At 44.5% G+C, this 17,195-nt stretch overlaps 1 protein-coding gene across 9 annotated transcripts in view; it reads right to left on the bottom strand.

Moving 5' to 3' along the window:
• The window catches only part of Ica1l (islet cell autoantigen 1 like), a 56,805-nt gene continuing 39,610 nt past the window's right edge, over positions 1–17,195 (bottom strand). For 7 of the 9 annotated variants that reach the window (XM_075956127.1, XM_075956134.1, XM_075956130.1 and 4 more), the window contains 5 exons: positions 14,829–14,914; positions 12,553–12,596; positions 6,427–6,669; positions 4,511–4,585; positions 1–408 (listed from right to left, as the gene is read on the bottom strand). In XM_075956127.1, coding sequence (XP_075812242.1) covers positions 293–408; positions 4,511–4,585; positions 6,427–6,669; positions 12,553–12,596; positions 14,829–14,914 — 564 coding nt within the window. In that variant the 3' untranslated portion in view covers positions 1–292. The remainder of the gene's footprint in view (positions 409–4,510; positions 4,586–6,426; positions 6,670–12,552; positions 12,597–14,828; positions 14,915–17,195) is intronic. The other 2 variants (XM_075956135.1, XM_075956136.1) reach the window with 2 other exon arrangements.

The raw sequence follows: 17,195 nt of genomic DNA, 5'->3' as shown, positions 1-17,195 counted from the left end.
TCACAGCAAACTGACTTTAATGTAAAACACTTCCCAAAGAAACACGCCATGCTCCTGAGATTCAGACGCAAGTTTGGTTTCTCAGTATTGCAAACTCAGGAGTTTCTAAAAATTTCCACATACAATCAACAGCTTTCACGTCCAGCACAATAAATACACGGGCTTCTCAGACACCAGACCCTCTGTCCTGTCCTGAACACATGTGTCTGTGTGTGGTGGCAGTGAGACTCCTCTCCACAAAGGCCAGCGCTGCACACTTGCTGCCTTGAGACCCCTGAACCTGGGGCCCCAATCAGGCGTTGAGAAGTTCATCGTCTGAGTGTCCGATGGCGTCTGGGTTGGAGAGCGGATCCAAGTCTGCAAATAGATTGAACCAGGCTGACATGTCTTGGTTACCATTGTTGGGGGCTAGTGAAAAAGAAAGACATTGAAGAGATTCAGCTTTTGGCAATAATATTTTTGTACTACGTTAGTGATTTTTGACACAGATGCTCCGTAATAATAAAGTTGGCTGACATCGATTCACTGTGTTCCCTTAAAGACAAATTGAAAATGCAGGAAATATATGCTTTGCTGAGCTTGAATTCAGTGCCTCGGGGATGGTGACAAGGATCATGTGAGAAACAATCTCAGGTGATTTATAGAAGGCTCTCAGGTAAGGTTGCAAGTTACAGTAACTTGCTCCTGAGAAAACTTGAACTCTGCTAAAAGCCTCTTTATTGGGGCTGGAGAGATGGCTCAGTGGTTAAAAGCACTGGATGCTTTTCCAGAGGAACCAGGTTCAGTTCCAAGGACCCACATGGCAGCTCACAGCTGTCTTTAACTCCAGTTCCAGGTAATCTGACTTCCTCACACACCAATGTGCAGGCAAAACACCAATGCACATAAAATATTTAGCCTTGCGGTGAAGGCGCAGGTCTTTAATCCCAGGAGGCAGAGGCAGGTAGATCTGAGTTCAAGGCCAGCTTGATCTACACAGCTAGTTCCAGGACAGCCAGGGCTATACAGGTAAGCCTTGTCTCAAAAAAACCTAAATAAATAATGTCATACTTGAAAAATGTTAGACATAAAGGAAAAAAATTCTCTAATTTTTATTTCTCTTTTGAAGCAGGCTCTTGCTGTGTAGCTCAGGCTGGCTGCAGATTTGTGATCCTCTAGATTATAGGTGTGTTCCGTCATGCCCAGTGCTTGTCAAAACATTTGCTAGCAAGGGCTGGGGAGATTTCAGCAGCTACATACATGCCAAGTTTGATCCCCAGGGCGCACATAGTAGAAGGAGAGAAACACATATGTTTTTCCCTCTCTAAAGGTAACTTTAAAAAGGTAAAAAAACAACAACAACAAAAAAAAAAACCGGCTGGGTGGTGGTAGCAGACGCCTTTAATCCTAAATCCTAGCACTCAGGAAGCAGAAGCAGGTAGATCTCTGAGTTTGAGGCCAACCTGATCTACAGAGTGAGTTCCAGGACAGGCTCCAAACCACAGAGAAACCCTGTCTTAACCCCCACCCCCCCAAAAAAAAGTTAACATTTTGATAAGAACATTGTGTCTCAGATCCAAGTGGTTTTCTTGTATGTTTTTGCGTGTGGTACTTTGAATGTAACTGGCCCCCATAATCTCATTGGAAGTAGCACTATTAGGAGGATGGCTTGGTTGAAGTGCGTATGGCCTTGTTGGAGGAAGTATGTCACTGTGGCTGGGCTTTGAGGTTTCTTATGCTCAAGATACCACCTAGTGTGTCGGTTGACTGCAAGATGTAGGACTCTGAGCTACTCCTCCAGCATGTCAGCCTGCATGCCACAACACTCCCTGCCGTGATGATGGACTGAACTCTGAAACTGTAAGTAAGCTCCCCCCATTGATTTTTTTTATTTTTATGAGTTGTCATGGTGTCTCTTCACAGCAATGGAAACCCTAAGACAGCTTGGTTTTGGTTTTTTGAGACAGGGTTTCTCTGTGTAGACTTGGCTGTCCTGGAACTAACTCTATAGACCTGGCTGGCCTTGAACTCACAAAGATCCATCTGCCTCTGTGCTGGGATTAAAGGTGTGCACCACCACTGCCATGCGGTAGGTCATTTCCAAAGGCTACTAGTCCCTTGTCTTTGGGGTACTGTATTCAAACACCATGACCAAAAGCAGCTTGGGGAGGAAGTTAGGACAGAGGCTCAAACAGGGCAGGAACCTGGAGGCAGATCTGATGCAGAGGCTGTTTACTGGCTTGTTTCCATGGCCTGCTCCATCTGCTTTCTTATCAGTCCAGAGATGGAACTACCCACAACGGGCTGGGCCATCCCCCATCAATTACTATTTAAGAAAATGCCCTGGGAGCTGGAGAGATGGCTCAGGTTAAGAACATTGCCTGCTCTTCCAGAGGTCCTGAGTTCAATTCCCAGCAACCACATGGTGGCTCACAACCATCTGTAACGGGGTCTGGTGCCCTCTTCTAGCCCGCAGTCATACACACAGACAGAATATTGTATACAAAATAAATAAATATTTAATGCCCTATAGGCTTGCCTACTGCCTGGTCTTAGGGAGGAACTTTCCCCATTGAGCCTCCCTTCTCTTTCATTCCGGCCCATCCTTGTGAATATGGGCATTGTAGCCACAGTACTGCATTCTTATTTTTTATGTGTTTTGTTGGGGCTGTCTGGTTGCTATTTTTGTTTCTGTAACAGTCTTGCTACGCAGCCCAGGCTGGCCTGGCTCATCCTGTTACAATGTTTGAGTACTGGCATCTGGGGATTAGAAGTATGTGGCTGGTTCACATGTCAGGTTTACATTGTTTCAATTACGTGTTAGACTGAGTCCACCCTGTACTTGATGGATGAACACTCTACTTCTCAGCTGTCTCTGGGTCCCGGATTTCAGTTTCAGCTTGCATTTAATGATTAATGAAGTGGCACATTTAATGAGTTAATTTTTTCTCCCTTTTTGTTGGTTTGAGACAGGGTTTCTCTGGGTAGCCCTGGCGGTCCTAAAACTTGCTCTGTAGACCAGGCTGGATCCACCTGCCTCTGCCTCCGAAGTGCTGGGTTTAAAGGTGTGTGCCATCACTGCTTAGCATGAGTTAATTTTTTTATTTTTAATTTTTTTGGTTTTTTTTTTTTTTTTTTTTTTGGTTTTTCGAGACAGGGTTTCTCTGTGGCTTTGGAGCCTGTCCTGGCACTAGCTCTTGTAGACCAGGCTGGCCTCGAACTCACAGAGATCCGCCTGCCTCTGCCTCCCGAGTGCTGGGATTAAAGGCGTGCGCCACCACCGCCCGGCTTTTTTGGTTTTTTGAGACAGGGTTTCTCCGTAGCTTTGGAGTCTGTCCTGGAACTCGCTCTGTAGACCAGGCTGGCCTCAAGCTCACAAAGATCTGCCTGGCTCTGCCTCCCAAGAGCTGGGATTATAAGCATGCGTCACCACCACCCGGCTGTGTTAATTTCTAAGTTACAGATTTTTCGATATTACTATTTACCCAGAGTTGACACCGCCTTTTCCCTACTCTTCCTTCCCTGACAAAGCAAAGCAGCCTCCGACATACAGGTAAACAGTGTCTTTCTCACGACCTCAGCTTGTTTTTGGTTGAGACTGAGACTCACTATATGGCCTAGGCTGGTCTTGAAATCATAAAGATCCACGGGCCTCCACACCCCGAGGGCTGGATTAAAGCCTATGCCACTATGCCCGGTAGTGTCTTCACTTTTTGTGTTTGGTGAGCCATGACTGTCTGCCACAAGTCCACGGTAGTGTCTTCGCTTTTTTTTTTTAATATTTATTTATTTATTGTGTATACAATATTCTGTCTGTGTATATGCCTGCAGGCCCGAAGAGGGCACCAGACCTCATTGCAGATGGTTGTGAGCCACCATATGATTGCTGGGAATTGAACTCAGGACCTTTGGAAGAGCAGGCAATGCTCTTAATCTCTGAGCCATCTCTCCAGCCCTATATTTTTGTTTTTCTATAATGCTAAATTTGTTGAAAAATTTTAAAGTATTGCTATCATAAGAATTTTGAAAGTCTGCCCAACACTTGAACAATTTGAGCAAAAAAATGATTAGGTTATAGTGATTATAAACTACAAAAAATAATTCAAATGGATAAGAGATTATGCATGGGAAGAGACAAGCCAGTTTAGAGCAGCGTAGACCAATAGTGTGTTCAGGAGGATACCACCTATCCTTAAGTGGCAATCATCAGGCCAAATGATGTGCCTTGTCACCAAAACCCAAAGCCTGTCCTTCCAGTGACAAGGAGCATCTGAAGCAATGAGATCAGCGGATGGGGAAGCTGGATGGCAGCCCATGTTGGTACACAGCGCTAATCCCACAGATTTGAGGTTGTATCCGAGGTGCCTGGGTCATTCCTATCCAAGGCATCTTCTGAGCTGGGTGGCTCAGTGATGGAGCACATGCCTACCACGGATGATGCATGGCTTTTTTCTTCACACTGTGAGGCAAAGTGGTCCTTTTCTAAATTCTCCTGAATTTTACTATTAATGAATGCAAAGAAATGACTTACATTTTAATTTCTTTGGACGCTGTGAAGGCAGTGGCAGGGTATCTGGGTGTTCTGATCCCTCTTGGGAGCCCCAGCCTTTGGGGGAGGACAGAGAAACAAGGGTCAACAGCGAGATCCTCCTGTCTGTGCCAGAGAAGCTCTTGATTGGCCAAGCCCTCTCCTTAGTGTGTAGCTTAATAGAGAGTGAAGTGTGTTTATAGCTAAGGATATTGAGAGAGGTTTGCAGTTTCTACACTTTTTCTGATTTGTTGGATTACTGTTTTTCCTTCCTTTCTGTATTTGATATTAAGGATTGCTCATTTACTGTGCTAGACGTGATGGGCTAATAATGCCCATTTTTACTTTTAGGATATTAACAAATCCTTTAATCACTTTGCATATGCCTGTGGTTTGCCTTTAGATTCAGTGTGAACAGAAGCATTTTACTATAAAGCACAGACATTGACTGCTGCTGGATGTAATGGAAGTTTTTCAGGACACAGTATCTGGGGGACGAGATACAAGGATATGAGAAACTACACAGCTATGAAAACAGGAACCAAGTCACTTCAGTCCCAGAGGACTTGAACACCACTGCCGTATGTGTTAGAAAGTTCAAGGATTGGATTAGAAGACGTGAGTCTGAGCTCACGTGAAGACCGAACGGGAGCTGAAGGAACAATAGTGGCCTTTTAATCCCAGCACTCTGTGAGTTACAGCCCAGCCTGGTCTATAGAGTGAGTTCTAAGACAGCCAGAGCTACACAGAGAAACCTTGTCTCAAAAATCCAAAAAAGGAGAAGGAGCAGAAGAAAGCAGCTGCTGCCGCCATGGTTCCCTCAGGGATCTGGAAGTACTTGGTGGGGCTGGAGAGATGGCTCAGAGGTTAAGAGCACTGCCTGCTCTTCCAGAGGTCCTGAGTTCAATTCCCAGCAACCACATGGTGGCTCACAACCATCTGCAATGAGATCTGGTGCCCTCTTCTGGCCTGCAAGTGTACATGCAGATGGAAAACTGTACACATAATAAAGAAAACATTAAAAAAAAAGTACTTGGTGGTGGAAAATGGTATTTTGCAATGAGTCGGAGGTGAGAGAGAAGATGCAGACACATTTATCCTAAAGGCCGCGCAGACACCAGAAGTGCGGAGGGGGAGCTGAGGGGTTGATGTTGGATTCTTGCAGCAACACAGGCAACCGCGTGAAGTTCTGAGTGGACTGGAGCCAGACTGGGCTCAGTGTGACAACAACAGCACAGGTCCAGGGGCAGACGATTCCCAACGTGTGGCCATGGACACAGGGCAGTGGGATTGCTGGTGACTCCTTCTCTAGACAGCCCTCTGCCCATATCCCCACCTATTCCAACTCCAGTGTCCTCCACTCCGCCTGAACCCCCCCCCCTTTCTCTCATTCTGAATCTTTTTTTTTTTTTATAGCTCTGCTTGGAGTCTGAGCAGTTATTTATTTTATTTATTATTATGTATACAGTGTTCTGCCTACACACCAGAAGAGGGCGCCAGATCTCATTATAGATGGTTGTGAGCCACCAAGTGGTTGCTGGGAATTGAACTCAGGACCTCTGGATAAGCAGCCAGTGCTCTTAACCTCTGAGCCATCTCTCCAGCTCCTCATTCTGAATCTTGTAGGGAAAAATAGACACCAAATTTTTCTAGGGGTGGTGGTGGCATCATCTGACCCAGGAGTGGGGAACACATGGGTTTGGAGGAGGCAGCAAGGACACAGCCCTTGTTTCAGACTTCTTGATAACCACAGTGCTATTTGGATTTGATATTTTTTTTCCTGTTGACTGCCATAACTGCAGATTTTATCTTGTAGTGGTGAAGTTAAAATCAATTTCCCTTGATTCTAGCATCAATAACTGCAATAGTTTTGCTTAGCAAACACAAAGCATGCGTCCAAATGTCTCGTCAACACTTACTTTTGGAAGCTCCTTCCGCATGAAGGCCGAGGTCCAAGAGCTGTGAAGGGAGGAACTGGGAGGATCCCACCGGAGGCTCCTGGGCTGTGAGGCCAGCACTGGGGCTCCCGCAGGCTGTCTGGCATTCCTGGGTAAGCTCACTAGCACTCGAAGAAGTGGGGCTCAGGAGGCTGTTCAGAAATGCAAATTCCTTCTCAAAGTCATCTCCTTCCAGCGAGTCTCTAGGCAGAGCTTTTGCCACTGCTGGTTGAGAACAGAAAGAGGAAATGAGAGGAGGATGTAGAAGAACTAATTCTGCTTTTCCCTTATGGCATTAACATGATTTTAAACAACTATATTTGCACGGATGTTGGTGGCTCACTTTTAATCCCAGCATTTGGGAGGCAGAGGCAGGTGAATCTCCGAGTTTGAGGCCAGCCTGGTCTACAGAGAGGGAGTTCCAGAATAGCCAGATCTAAAGTCTCAAAAACAACCAAACAAAAACCCTTTCCTATACTCTTTCTCCTTCCTTGATGGCAGTCTCAAATTTGGCTCAGATTGTTCATCCTGTTACCAGTTTATCAAGAGATTTTAAAATTATAGTTGGATTGAGTCTGCGGTCTTTTCCCAGGGGTCACAAACTATGTAACAGTTCCCTTCTTACACCCAATGTGGTTCCTGGGCAATGAACTCAGTCATCAGGTTTGCTGGCAAGAGCCATTCCACCCACCCCCAACCCGACGTTTTGGATGGGTGTTGGGGATCCAAACTCAGGCCCTTGTGAACATCTGCCGAATCCCTGCCTTGTTTTCATATTTTATATGTATAGTGTTTTGCCTGCATGCATGTACATGTACCAGTGAGCATGGTTGGTGTCCATAGAGGACAAAGAGGGTGTCAGATCACATGGACCTGGAGTTACAGATGGTTGTGAGCCACCAAGTGGGTACTGGGAATCAAACCTGGGTCCTCTGGAAGAGCAACCAGCATTTTAAACCACTGAGCCATCTTTTCAGCTCCACTATTAACATTTTTTTAGAGATTTATTTATTTATGTATATGGGTGCTTTTGTCTGCATGTACATCTGTACACTAGAAGGGGCACTGGAACTCATGAAACTATATATTCGAGAGTTGTGAGCCACTATGTGGCTCCTTGGAATTAACTCAGGACCCATTAAACACTGAGCCATCTCTCCAGCCTTCTGCTTGCTGTGGGATAATGTTTTTGTACACTGTAAAGATTTATCACTCATATTGGTTTAATAAAACATAGATTGGCCAGTAGCCAGGCAGGAAGTATACACGGGGCAATAGATAGAATTCTGGGAAGTCAGTGACCAGCCAGACACAGAGGAAGCAAGAGAGAATGCCTCACTGAAAGAAGGTGCCAAGTCATGTGGATAAACGTAGACAGAATTAAGGGTTAACTTAAGTTGTAAGAGCTAGTTAATAAAATGTCTGAGATAGGGCAGGAGAGATGGCTCAGTGGTTAAGAGCATTGCCTGCTCTTCCAAAGGTCCTGAGTTCAATTCCCGGCAACCACATGGTGGCTCAAAACCATCTGTACTAAGGCTTGGAGCCCTCTTCTGGCCTGCAGGCATACACAGAAAGAGAATATTGTATACATAATATTTTTTAAAAATGTCTGAGATAATAGGGCAAACAATTTATAATTAATATAACCTGTGTGCTTTGGGACTGAACAGCAGTAAGACAGAAAATCCATCTATACTCCTTAATAATTTTGTGTGTGTGGTTTCTTTTATTTCTCAATACAGATTTCCTCTGTGTATCTTTGGCTGTCCTGGAACTCATTTTGTAGACCAGGCTGGTCTCGAACTCAACAGGGATTCAACTACCTCTGCCTCTCAAGTGCTAGGATTAAAGGTGTGCACCACCATACCCAACCTCCTCTTAATAATTTTAATAAGCTGGAGAGATGGCTCAGAGGTCCTGAGTTCAATTCCCAGCAACCACATGATGGCTCACAACCATCTATAATGAGATCTGTCGCTCTCTTCTGACGTGCGGGCATACATGGAGACAGAATGTTGTATGCATAATAAATAAATCTTTAAAAAAATTTAATAAGAGTGCAATTCTGCTTCTTACTACCTATCTCTAGAATTCTTTTCTGAAGCCATAAATCTTGGGTTTTCCTGAGTTGAGTTTCCCAAAACATTTAGGGGGCCTGTCTCTTCAGGGTGCTGGAGGTGACAATAGAGTTGTTCTTCTGTCCCTTATCACTGCAGAGAAAAGGGTAGTTTCAAGCCAAGAGCACCTAAGGTCCAGCTACCTCTCCTCACAAGCACTCAGTTTCGAAGGTGAGGGGGCCACTCTGAGGTCAACCATCAAACAGGATTCATAGCCCTCTCGCTGTACAGAATTCAAGCCTAAGAACATTCTCAGAGATAGAGAAGCTGTGCTAAGAGCCCCAGGAAAAAGTCAGTCTTGCCAGACATATAGGCTAAACCATAGCCAGCTACTTTGCCTGAAAGAACCAGGGGGGAAAGCTCAAGATAGCCTTAAACTGGTGGCAATCCTACTGTTTCAAACCTTAGTGTGATGAGATGTCAGGTGTCAGTCACTATGCCCCAGGGTGGAAACCTGAGGCAAACGTGGAGGCATGACGCCATCTAGTGGTGAAACAGTGGAAGTGTCCACTGGCTCAGAAATCACACAGTGCGCCATCTAGTGGTTAACCAGCGGAAGTGTCCACTGGCCCAGAAAATCAAACTGACATTTTGGAAGGGCAGCCACAAAGTCTTCAATGTGAAAACACAGTTTGTGGATTAAAAGACAGGCAACTGGAGTAGAAAATATAAAACTGGGGAAACAAGAAATGCAGCACAGCACTAAGGAGTCAACATCCAGTCATTGTAGTTCAAGAGGGAGGTGAGAACCGGAGACTTCCCAGACCTAGAGGGGGCTATGAAGGCACAGGAAAGTCAGAGGAGGATATTCAGTAAACTCCCCAGTGTACATAAAGCCGTCTGGTTCTGCTTGGACCAGCCTATGCCACAGAATACTCACAGCTCAGGAGATGGTGGAAGGTGTTCACGGTATCCATGGAAACTGGTAGCCAAGAATACCAGACCCAGAAAAGCTGTCTTGTAAAAATGAAAAAGCAAGCCAGGCGGTAGTGGCACACACGCCTTTTATCCCAGTATTCGGGAGGCAGAGGCAGGTGGATTGCTGTGAGTCCGAGGCCAGCCTGGTGTACAGAGTGAGTTCCAGGACATCTAGGACAACACAGAACCCTGTCTTGAAAAGGGGGAAGGGGAAGCTAGCGAGGAAAGCAGTACACACATAACCCAGAAGGCATAAAACTCACATATTTTTCAATTCTGTAATACAAACATGATGCATACGCTTTGCGTGTCATTAGCAATGGCCTAACCAACAGATAGTGAAAACAACAATAACTACATTGTTAGGAGAAAGGTGTAAGATGAGTCCAGCAGACAAACATTTGATCCTGAGGACAAGTGGAAGGAGAAGGGAGTCAACTCTCACCTCTGCACATGGGCTGTGGCATGCGAGCATCCACATACACAGTCCCACACTCAAATAAATGTAACTTTGTTTTGTCTTGTTTTTTCAGGACAGGGCTTCCTGACTGTCCTAGAATTCTCTCGGGAGACCAGGTTGGCCTCAAACTCAGAACTCAGAACTTGCCCTGCCTCTGCCTCCCAAATTCTGGGATTGAAGGCATACACCACCACCACCCAGCAATAAATGCAATTCTTAATAATCAAAAACAAAGACTGAAGCCAGGTACGGTGACATATACTTTTAATCTCAGCCACGAGGCAGAGGCTGATGAACTGGATCTCTGAGTTCAAGATCACTCTGGTCCATAGAGTGAGTTCCAGGACAGCTGGAGCTGTGTACAAGCAAGAGCCTGTCTTGAAAACAAAACAAGACCCAAAGGTTGGGGGCTGGAGAGATGGCTCAGTGGTTAAGAGCATTGCCTGCTCTTCCAAAGGTCCTGAGTTCAGTTCCCAGCAACCACATGGTGGCTCACAATCATCTGTAATGAGATCTGGTGCCCCCTTCTGGCCTTCAGGCATACATGCAGAAAGAATATTGTATACATTATAAATAAATAAATAAAAATATTTAAAAAAAAAGACCCAAAGGTTGGGCACAATGGTGCACACCTTTAATTCCAGTACTTGGGAGGCAGAGGCTGGTGGATCTGTGTGAGTTTGAGGCCAGCCTGGTCTAAACAGAGATCCTAGCTCAAAAAATTAGGATATAAATTGAGACATCAAAAATTCAAAATAGGCCTGAGGGTGTAGCTCAGTTGATAGTGTCTTGCTGGGTTCAGACCCTGGAACTACATAAGATAGGTATGTTGGCACACCTCTATAATCTCAGCTCTCTGGAAGCAATGTAAGGAGGATCTTAAGTTCAGTGTCATCTTTAGCCATTTTGAGGCTTTCGGTTTTCGATTTTTTTTGTTTGTTTTTCGAGACAGGGTTTCTCTGTGTTGCTCTGGCTGTCCTGGAACTCATTTTGAAAGAGATCCGCCTGCCTCCCCAAGTCCTGGGATTAATTGTGCACCACCACTGCCTGGCTGGGATTTCAGATTTTTAATATTTATGTATATGAATGTTTTGCCTAATATATATATGTGTGTGTGTGTGTGTGTGTGCACCATATGTATATCTGGTTCCTTGATCTGTGAGCTGCCATGTTGGGTATTGGAAACCAAACCCAGGTCCTCTGAAAGAATCAGTAAGTGCTCTTAAAACTTCTGCGCCACCTCTCCAGCTTCTAGAAGATTTTTTTGAAACTATTATTTTCACTCTTTGTGATCAGTGTTGAGTTGTGACTATTACAATATTGCATCTTTTACACATAAGTCTTACAATAATCCACAAAGCAAAGACTGCAGCTGACAAACCAAAACTAAAAGGACTCAAAGCACACTCTGCCCCTCAATGGAAGAATGGATAAACTAAGTGTAGAATATATACACATTAGAGTACTACTCAGCGGTAAAAAAAAAAACAACAATGACATCTTGAATTTTGCATGCAAATGGATGGAAATAAAAAACGCTATCCTGAGTGAGATAACCCAGACCCAAAAATATGAATATGGTATGTACTCACTCATTAGTGGATTTTAACTATAAACAAAGGACATTGAGCCTATAGTTCATGATCCTAGAGAAGTTAATAGGGTGAACCCAAAGAAAAACATCTATAGATCCTCCTGGAAATTGGAAGCAGACAAGATTGCTGGGCAAAAGTTGGGAGCATGGGAGTGGGTTGGGAGGAAGGGGAGAGGGAAGGGAGAAGAGGAGGGCTGGGGAGAGCTTGCGGGAGTGGGATGGTTGAGACGGAGGAAGGGTGGATATGGGAGCAGGGAAGGAGAGATCTTAATTGACAGAGCCATTTTGGTGTTGGCAAGAGACTTGGTTCAAGAGGGGATCCCAGGTATTCACGGTTATGTCCCCAGCTAGGACCCTGGGCAGTGGAGGAGAGGGTGCCTGAACTGGCCTTGTCCTGTAATCAGACTGATGACTATCTTGAATATCACCTAGAACCTTTGTCCAGCAACAGATGGAGATAGAGACAGAGACCCACATCAGAGCACTGGACTGAGCTCCCAAGGTCCAGTTGAAGAGCAGAAGGAGGGAGAATATGACCAAGGAAGTCAGGACCGCGAGGGGTTGATCCACCCACTGAGACAGTGTGCCTGATCTAATGGTTGCTCACCAAATCCAGCTGGACTGGAACTGAACGAGCATGGGATCAAACTGTACTCTCTGAATGTGGCTGACTATTGGGGCAGACTGAGAAGCCAATGATAATGGCACTGGGATTTGTCTCTACTGCATGTACTGGCTTTTTCAGATCCTATTCTATTTGGATGCACACCTTCCAAGGCCTGGATGGAGGGGGGAGGGCCTTGGACTTCCCATAGGGTAGGGTATCCTGCCCTCTCTTAGGACTGGAGGGGGAGGGAATGGGGGAACAGGAGGGAAGTGGGAGGAGGGGAGGAAGTAGAAATTTTAAATGGTATTATTTATAAAGTAATAAAAAATAAAACTTTTGGAAAAAGAAAAAGTGACAAATTATTTTGACATTAAAATGTAGCCATTTCAGGTGAAGGCGTCTGCCATCTTACCTGGTTCTCTCTCACCGCTTTCTTCCTCTTCTGACAAAGCTACCCTACAGTAAAAACAGAGACTTTAATTAAAATACGTTTGAGGGTCATAGCTCTCAGGTTCATGTAATTAAAATTTTAATTCAGGAGGTACATAAAACTTGTCTGGTAGGTCAAGTCTGTAACAGAGTATGCCCTATTTCGATAGATTTTATATATCTGCACAGACTGTAAAAAGCTTTATTCTTACCTTCTTTTTCCTTTTTTACAGGGGGGCGGATTTCAAGACAGGGTTTCTCTGTAGCCCTGGCTGTCCTGGAACTCACTCTGTAGACCAGGCTGGCCTCAAACTCAGATCCACCTGCCTCTGCTAGGATTAGAGACACGCACCACCACCGTCTGGCTCCTTGTTCTGGTTTCCTACCCCTTATTTCAGGAAACACTAACTCAGTCTTTATCAGGATTTTAGGCACTGGACCAAAACAAGGCTGAAAATTCCTTATTTGGAAATCTGAACTCCAGAATGTCCACAGCCTTTTGAACACCAAGCTGATAGGAGAAATGGAAAACTTTGTTACCACGAGGCTTGTTTTATGAACACACGATTTAAAGGAGAGTAACATTGCCTCAGGTCACACACAACTCACACCAGTTCCTTTCCTGTCTACCATCTCTTCCTTTTAGTAAGGACATCTAAAAAACCAGGGAACATGTGTAGAATTATGCCGAAGAAACCAGTGCATGCCAGCAAGCTGACTTTACTGTGTTTTAGAGTATTGACTATAGACTTTTATTATTTGAATTAAAATTATCCTAATCAATTAAAAATATATAAGAAAGCATAAATAAATTTTATGTTTAGACTTGGATCCCATCCCTAAGATATCTCAGTATGTTTATGCAAATATACCAAAATTCTTTTTTAAAGTCTGAGAGTTGGAACACTTGTACAAACACCTCGGGTAAGCGCCCTTGCTCTGTGTATCCCAGAGCTTCTGGCTGCAGAGCGTGGTGTTCCATTTTAAACCACTGGGGCCTGGGGTGGCCTTTACTTAACTTGTAGGAACTAAAATAGAGGAGACAAACACCCCACTTTGTTGCATTCTACTTTAAATAATAAAGTGATATTTGCCAAAGAAGGTAAGACAAGCTAGCTGATGACATCCCTAGTCAATGGTCACTTCAGTAGGTATCTAATACAGGGTGTTAGAACACCCTGTAACAGGAGTGGAGCATAGAAACAGGAGAGATTGAGCTGTTCTTCCTGGGCATGGCTTTGCAGCTGTCAGTACTGAAGGCTTTTAATACGTCTTAAAAGACACTTAAAGACTAATACAGTAGCAAATTTAAAAAATACTAAGAACAGGGGGGCTGAAGAGATGGCTCAGTGGTTAAGAGCACAGACTGCTCTTCCTGAGGTCCTGAGTTCAATTCCCAGCACCCACTTGGTGGCTCACAACCATCTGGTGCCCTCTTCTGGCCTGCAGGCATACAAGGAGGCTGAACACTGTGTACATAATAAATCTTTAAAAAAAATACTAAGAACAAAACCAAAAAAAATCCTTTCAAAGTAAATAGAAATTTAGGATTTGGAATGAAGTTTCCAATGATAGTATACATATGTTTAAACAACTTGGATGAAAAATGTTTGGGACTTTGCTTGATTGATAAAAGAATAGCTTTATACTATTGAAGATGCATAAGATTTTCAATAAAGCTTCTCTGTGAGAATAAAAAAACTCCATTCAACTATTTAGTCCTGACTTATTGTTGTTTTGTTTTTGTTTTTTTGAGACAGGATCTCACTGTGTAGCTCTGATTGACCTGAAACTCACTCTGTAGGCCAGGCTGGTCTCCAACTCCCAGAGATCCCCCTGCCTCTGCCTCCTGAGTGCTGGGATTAAAGCTGCGTCACTACTTGGCCTCATTCATGATTTCAAATGTCAGCATGGAATCAAGGTAAGCTTAAATTATATGTTTTATACATACAGACATTTAGTTTGGATTCCCCAAAGAGAAATAATATGGTTGGGAATCACCACTCAACAGTACCTGTCACTACCAGCAGAGTTTGGCGCTGTCTTGGGCAGCAGAAGAACATGGCCGAGCACAGGGAAGCGGGCAGAGTAAGGCCTTAGCCCCTAGTCTCAGCTGTGTCCTTGGAGATGGGCTAAGCCGGGCCCTGCCCCTGCTCCTGCTGTCCCTTCCAGGCTCCCCAGTGGAACGCAGTTCTTGGCACAGTGCACAGCCCTCCTCGTGAGAGTATGGAGTCGTCATCACAGCGTTCGCTGACTTACTTGTTGAGGTTTGCAGTAAGACAGCTGCCTTCCGCTTCTTCTTCCTTGTTGTCTGCAGTGACATTGCCTGGTTTGTCTTGTAGTCGCTAAGGATATAAAATGTAATAAGTAGATTGAAAAAAATCTATTCCTTTTTTCAAACAAAAGGAGCGTAAAAACGTTAGACAACCGTATAAAATAGAAATAGTTCTGAATAGTGAGCCATGAGAATGTGGTTGGTGTAATTTGCACACCGTTCTTCATCCTGGCTGCCTGTGGAAAGGTTAGCAACCTGTGGTGGGTTCAAGGAAAACACTGCACTGTTGGCCTGCTCTGCAGTCCTCAGCACATAGCTAAACATGTTCCACTTCCATTCTGAGGAGAAATCAGCCACATAATTTTGCCTAAATAACATATTATTAACTGAAGCATTTATTATATAAAAATTTAAAAAGCAACTTTAGCAGGGTGGTGGTGGCGCACGCCTTTAATCCAAACACTCGGGAGGCAGAAGCAGGCTGAGCTCTGGGAGTTCGAGACCAGCCTGGTCGAGCTATTTTCAGGACAGGCTCCAAAAGTACAGAGAAACCCTGTCTTGAAAAATCAAAAAAAAATTGCAACAAACAAACAAACAACCTTTAATCAAGGGCAGCTTTGGGGCTGAAAGGTGTTATCTTGTCAAAAGACTTTTAAAAATGAGAGTGGGCTATGGTGGTTTGTGCCTTTAATCCCAGGGTAAGTCCTCTATGAGTTCAAGGCCACAGTAAGACCCTTTCTCAAAAAAGGAAAAACTTAAAAGATGTAGTGACATTTCATTTGTATTTTAATGAATAAAGCATGCCTGAAGATCAGACAGTAAAACAGCCCCACTGGTCAGCCTTACAGACCAGGCAGTGGTGACACACACCTTTAATCCCAGTAACCATACTAGTTTGCCACAGAAGCCAGGTGGTAGTGGTGCACACCCTTAATCCCAGCACTAGAGAAGATTATAAAACAGGAGGAGACAGTCTCAGACATGGTCTCATTCTGAGATTCCTGGAGGCAGGATCACCATTCTGGACTGAGGTAAAGGTAGGAGCCAATGGCTGGCTGCTTTGCTTTTCTGACCTTCAGGCTGAACCCCAATATCTGTCTCTGGTTTTTTATTGATCATGCTATAAAAGGAGAATGAAGAAATGAATCAGCAGTTCAGAACACATGCTGTCCTTCCAGAGGACCCAAGTTCAATTCCCAGCACCCACATAAGGCGGCTTGCAACCACTTCTAACTCCAGTTCCAGAGTGATCAGACACCTCTAACGTTTGCAGGCACCCGTGTACGCGCATACACATGCATGCGCGCGCACACACAGACAAAAGGCACTTAAAGCTGGCCCATCAGAACGGAAGGAGTGACCATCACAGTGACCTTGTTGAATAGCACACATGACTGGGCCCTGTGAAATACGGAGAAACTAATCACACGTGAGCACACTTTTCACATATCCTGCAGTCGCACCATGTCAGGGCCACGCTGTGTGATCTGAGCGCCAGGAACCTCAACTGTGACATCAGGGTACAGGCAGGTAACCTGGCCTGCCTTTCTATCACTTGTTACTTCAATTGTTTTCCTTTTTGTAGATTTTGATAGCCCCTGTGTATTTTCAGGGTTTTGTTTGTTTGGGTTTTTTTTTTTTTTAAACAGATTTATTTATTATGTATACAATGTTCTGTCTGCATGTGTGCCTACATGCCAGAAGAGGGCACCAGATCTCATTACAGATGGTTGTGAGCCACCATGTGGTTGCTGGGAATTGAACTCAGGACCTCTGGAAGGAAAGTCAGTGCTCTTAACCTCTGAGCCATCTCTCCAGCCCTTTGTTTGGGTTTTTGACACAGGGTTTTCTCTGTGTAAAGTTGGCTGTCCTGGAACTTGCTCTGTAGACCAGGCTGGCCTCAAATTCACAGAGATCCACCTGCCTCTGCCTTCCAAGTGCTGAGATTAAAGTCATGCTCCACCACCGCCCAGCATATTTAATTTATTTTTAGTAAATTTCATTCTATACATCTTTTTAAGAAAGACTTATTCTTAATTGTGTGTGCAGATGCCACAGAGCCTGGAAGAATATGATGTCAGGCCCCAAAGCTGCTGGAGTTATAGGAAGCTGTGAGCCACCCAACATGGGTGCTGGGAACCAAACTTGGGTCCTCTGCAAGAGCTGAACTCTTTTCTTTTCTTCTTTTCTTTTCTTTTCCTTTCTTTCTTTCCTTCCTTTCTCTCTTTTCTCTTCCCTCCCTTTCTTCTTCTTTCTTTCCTTCCCTCCCTTCCTTCCAGCCCCGCGTCTCCTGTGTTTCTACTCTTCTTCCCTCTCCTGTCACACCAGTACCTCAGCGTGCAAGGTCCTGG

Source organism: Microtus pennsylvanicus, chromosome 22, assembly GCF_037038515.1.
Source record: "Microtus pennsylvanicus isolate mMicPen1 chromosome 22, mMicPen1.hap1, whole genome shotgun sequence".
In the NCBI taxonomy this organism is placed as follows: Eukaryota; Metazoa; Chordata; class Mammalia; order Rodentia; family Cricetidae; genus Microtus; species Microtus pennsylvanicus.
Note: the sequence above shows the minus strand (reverse complement) of the source record. Positions and strands in the feature narration are given on the sequence as shown.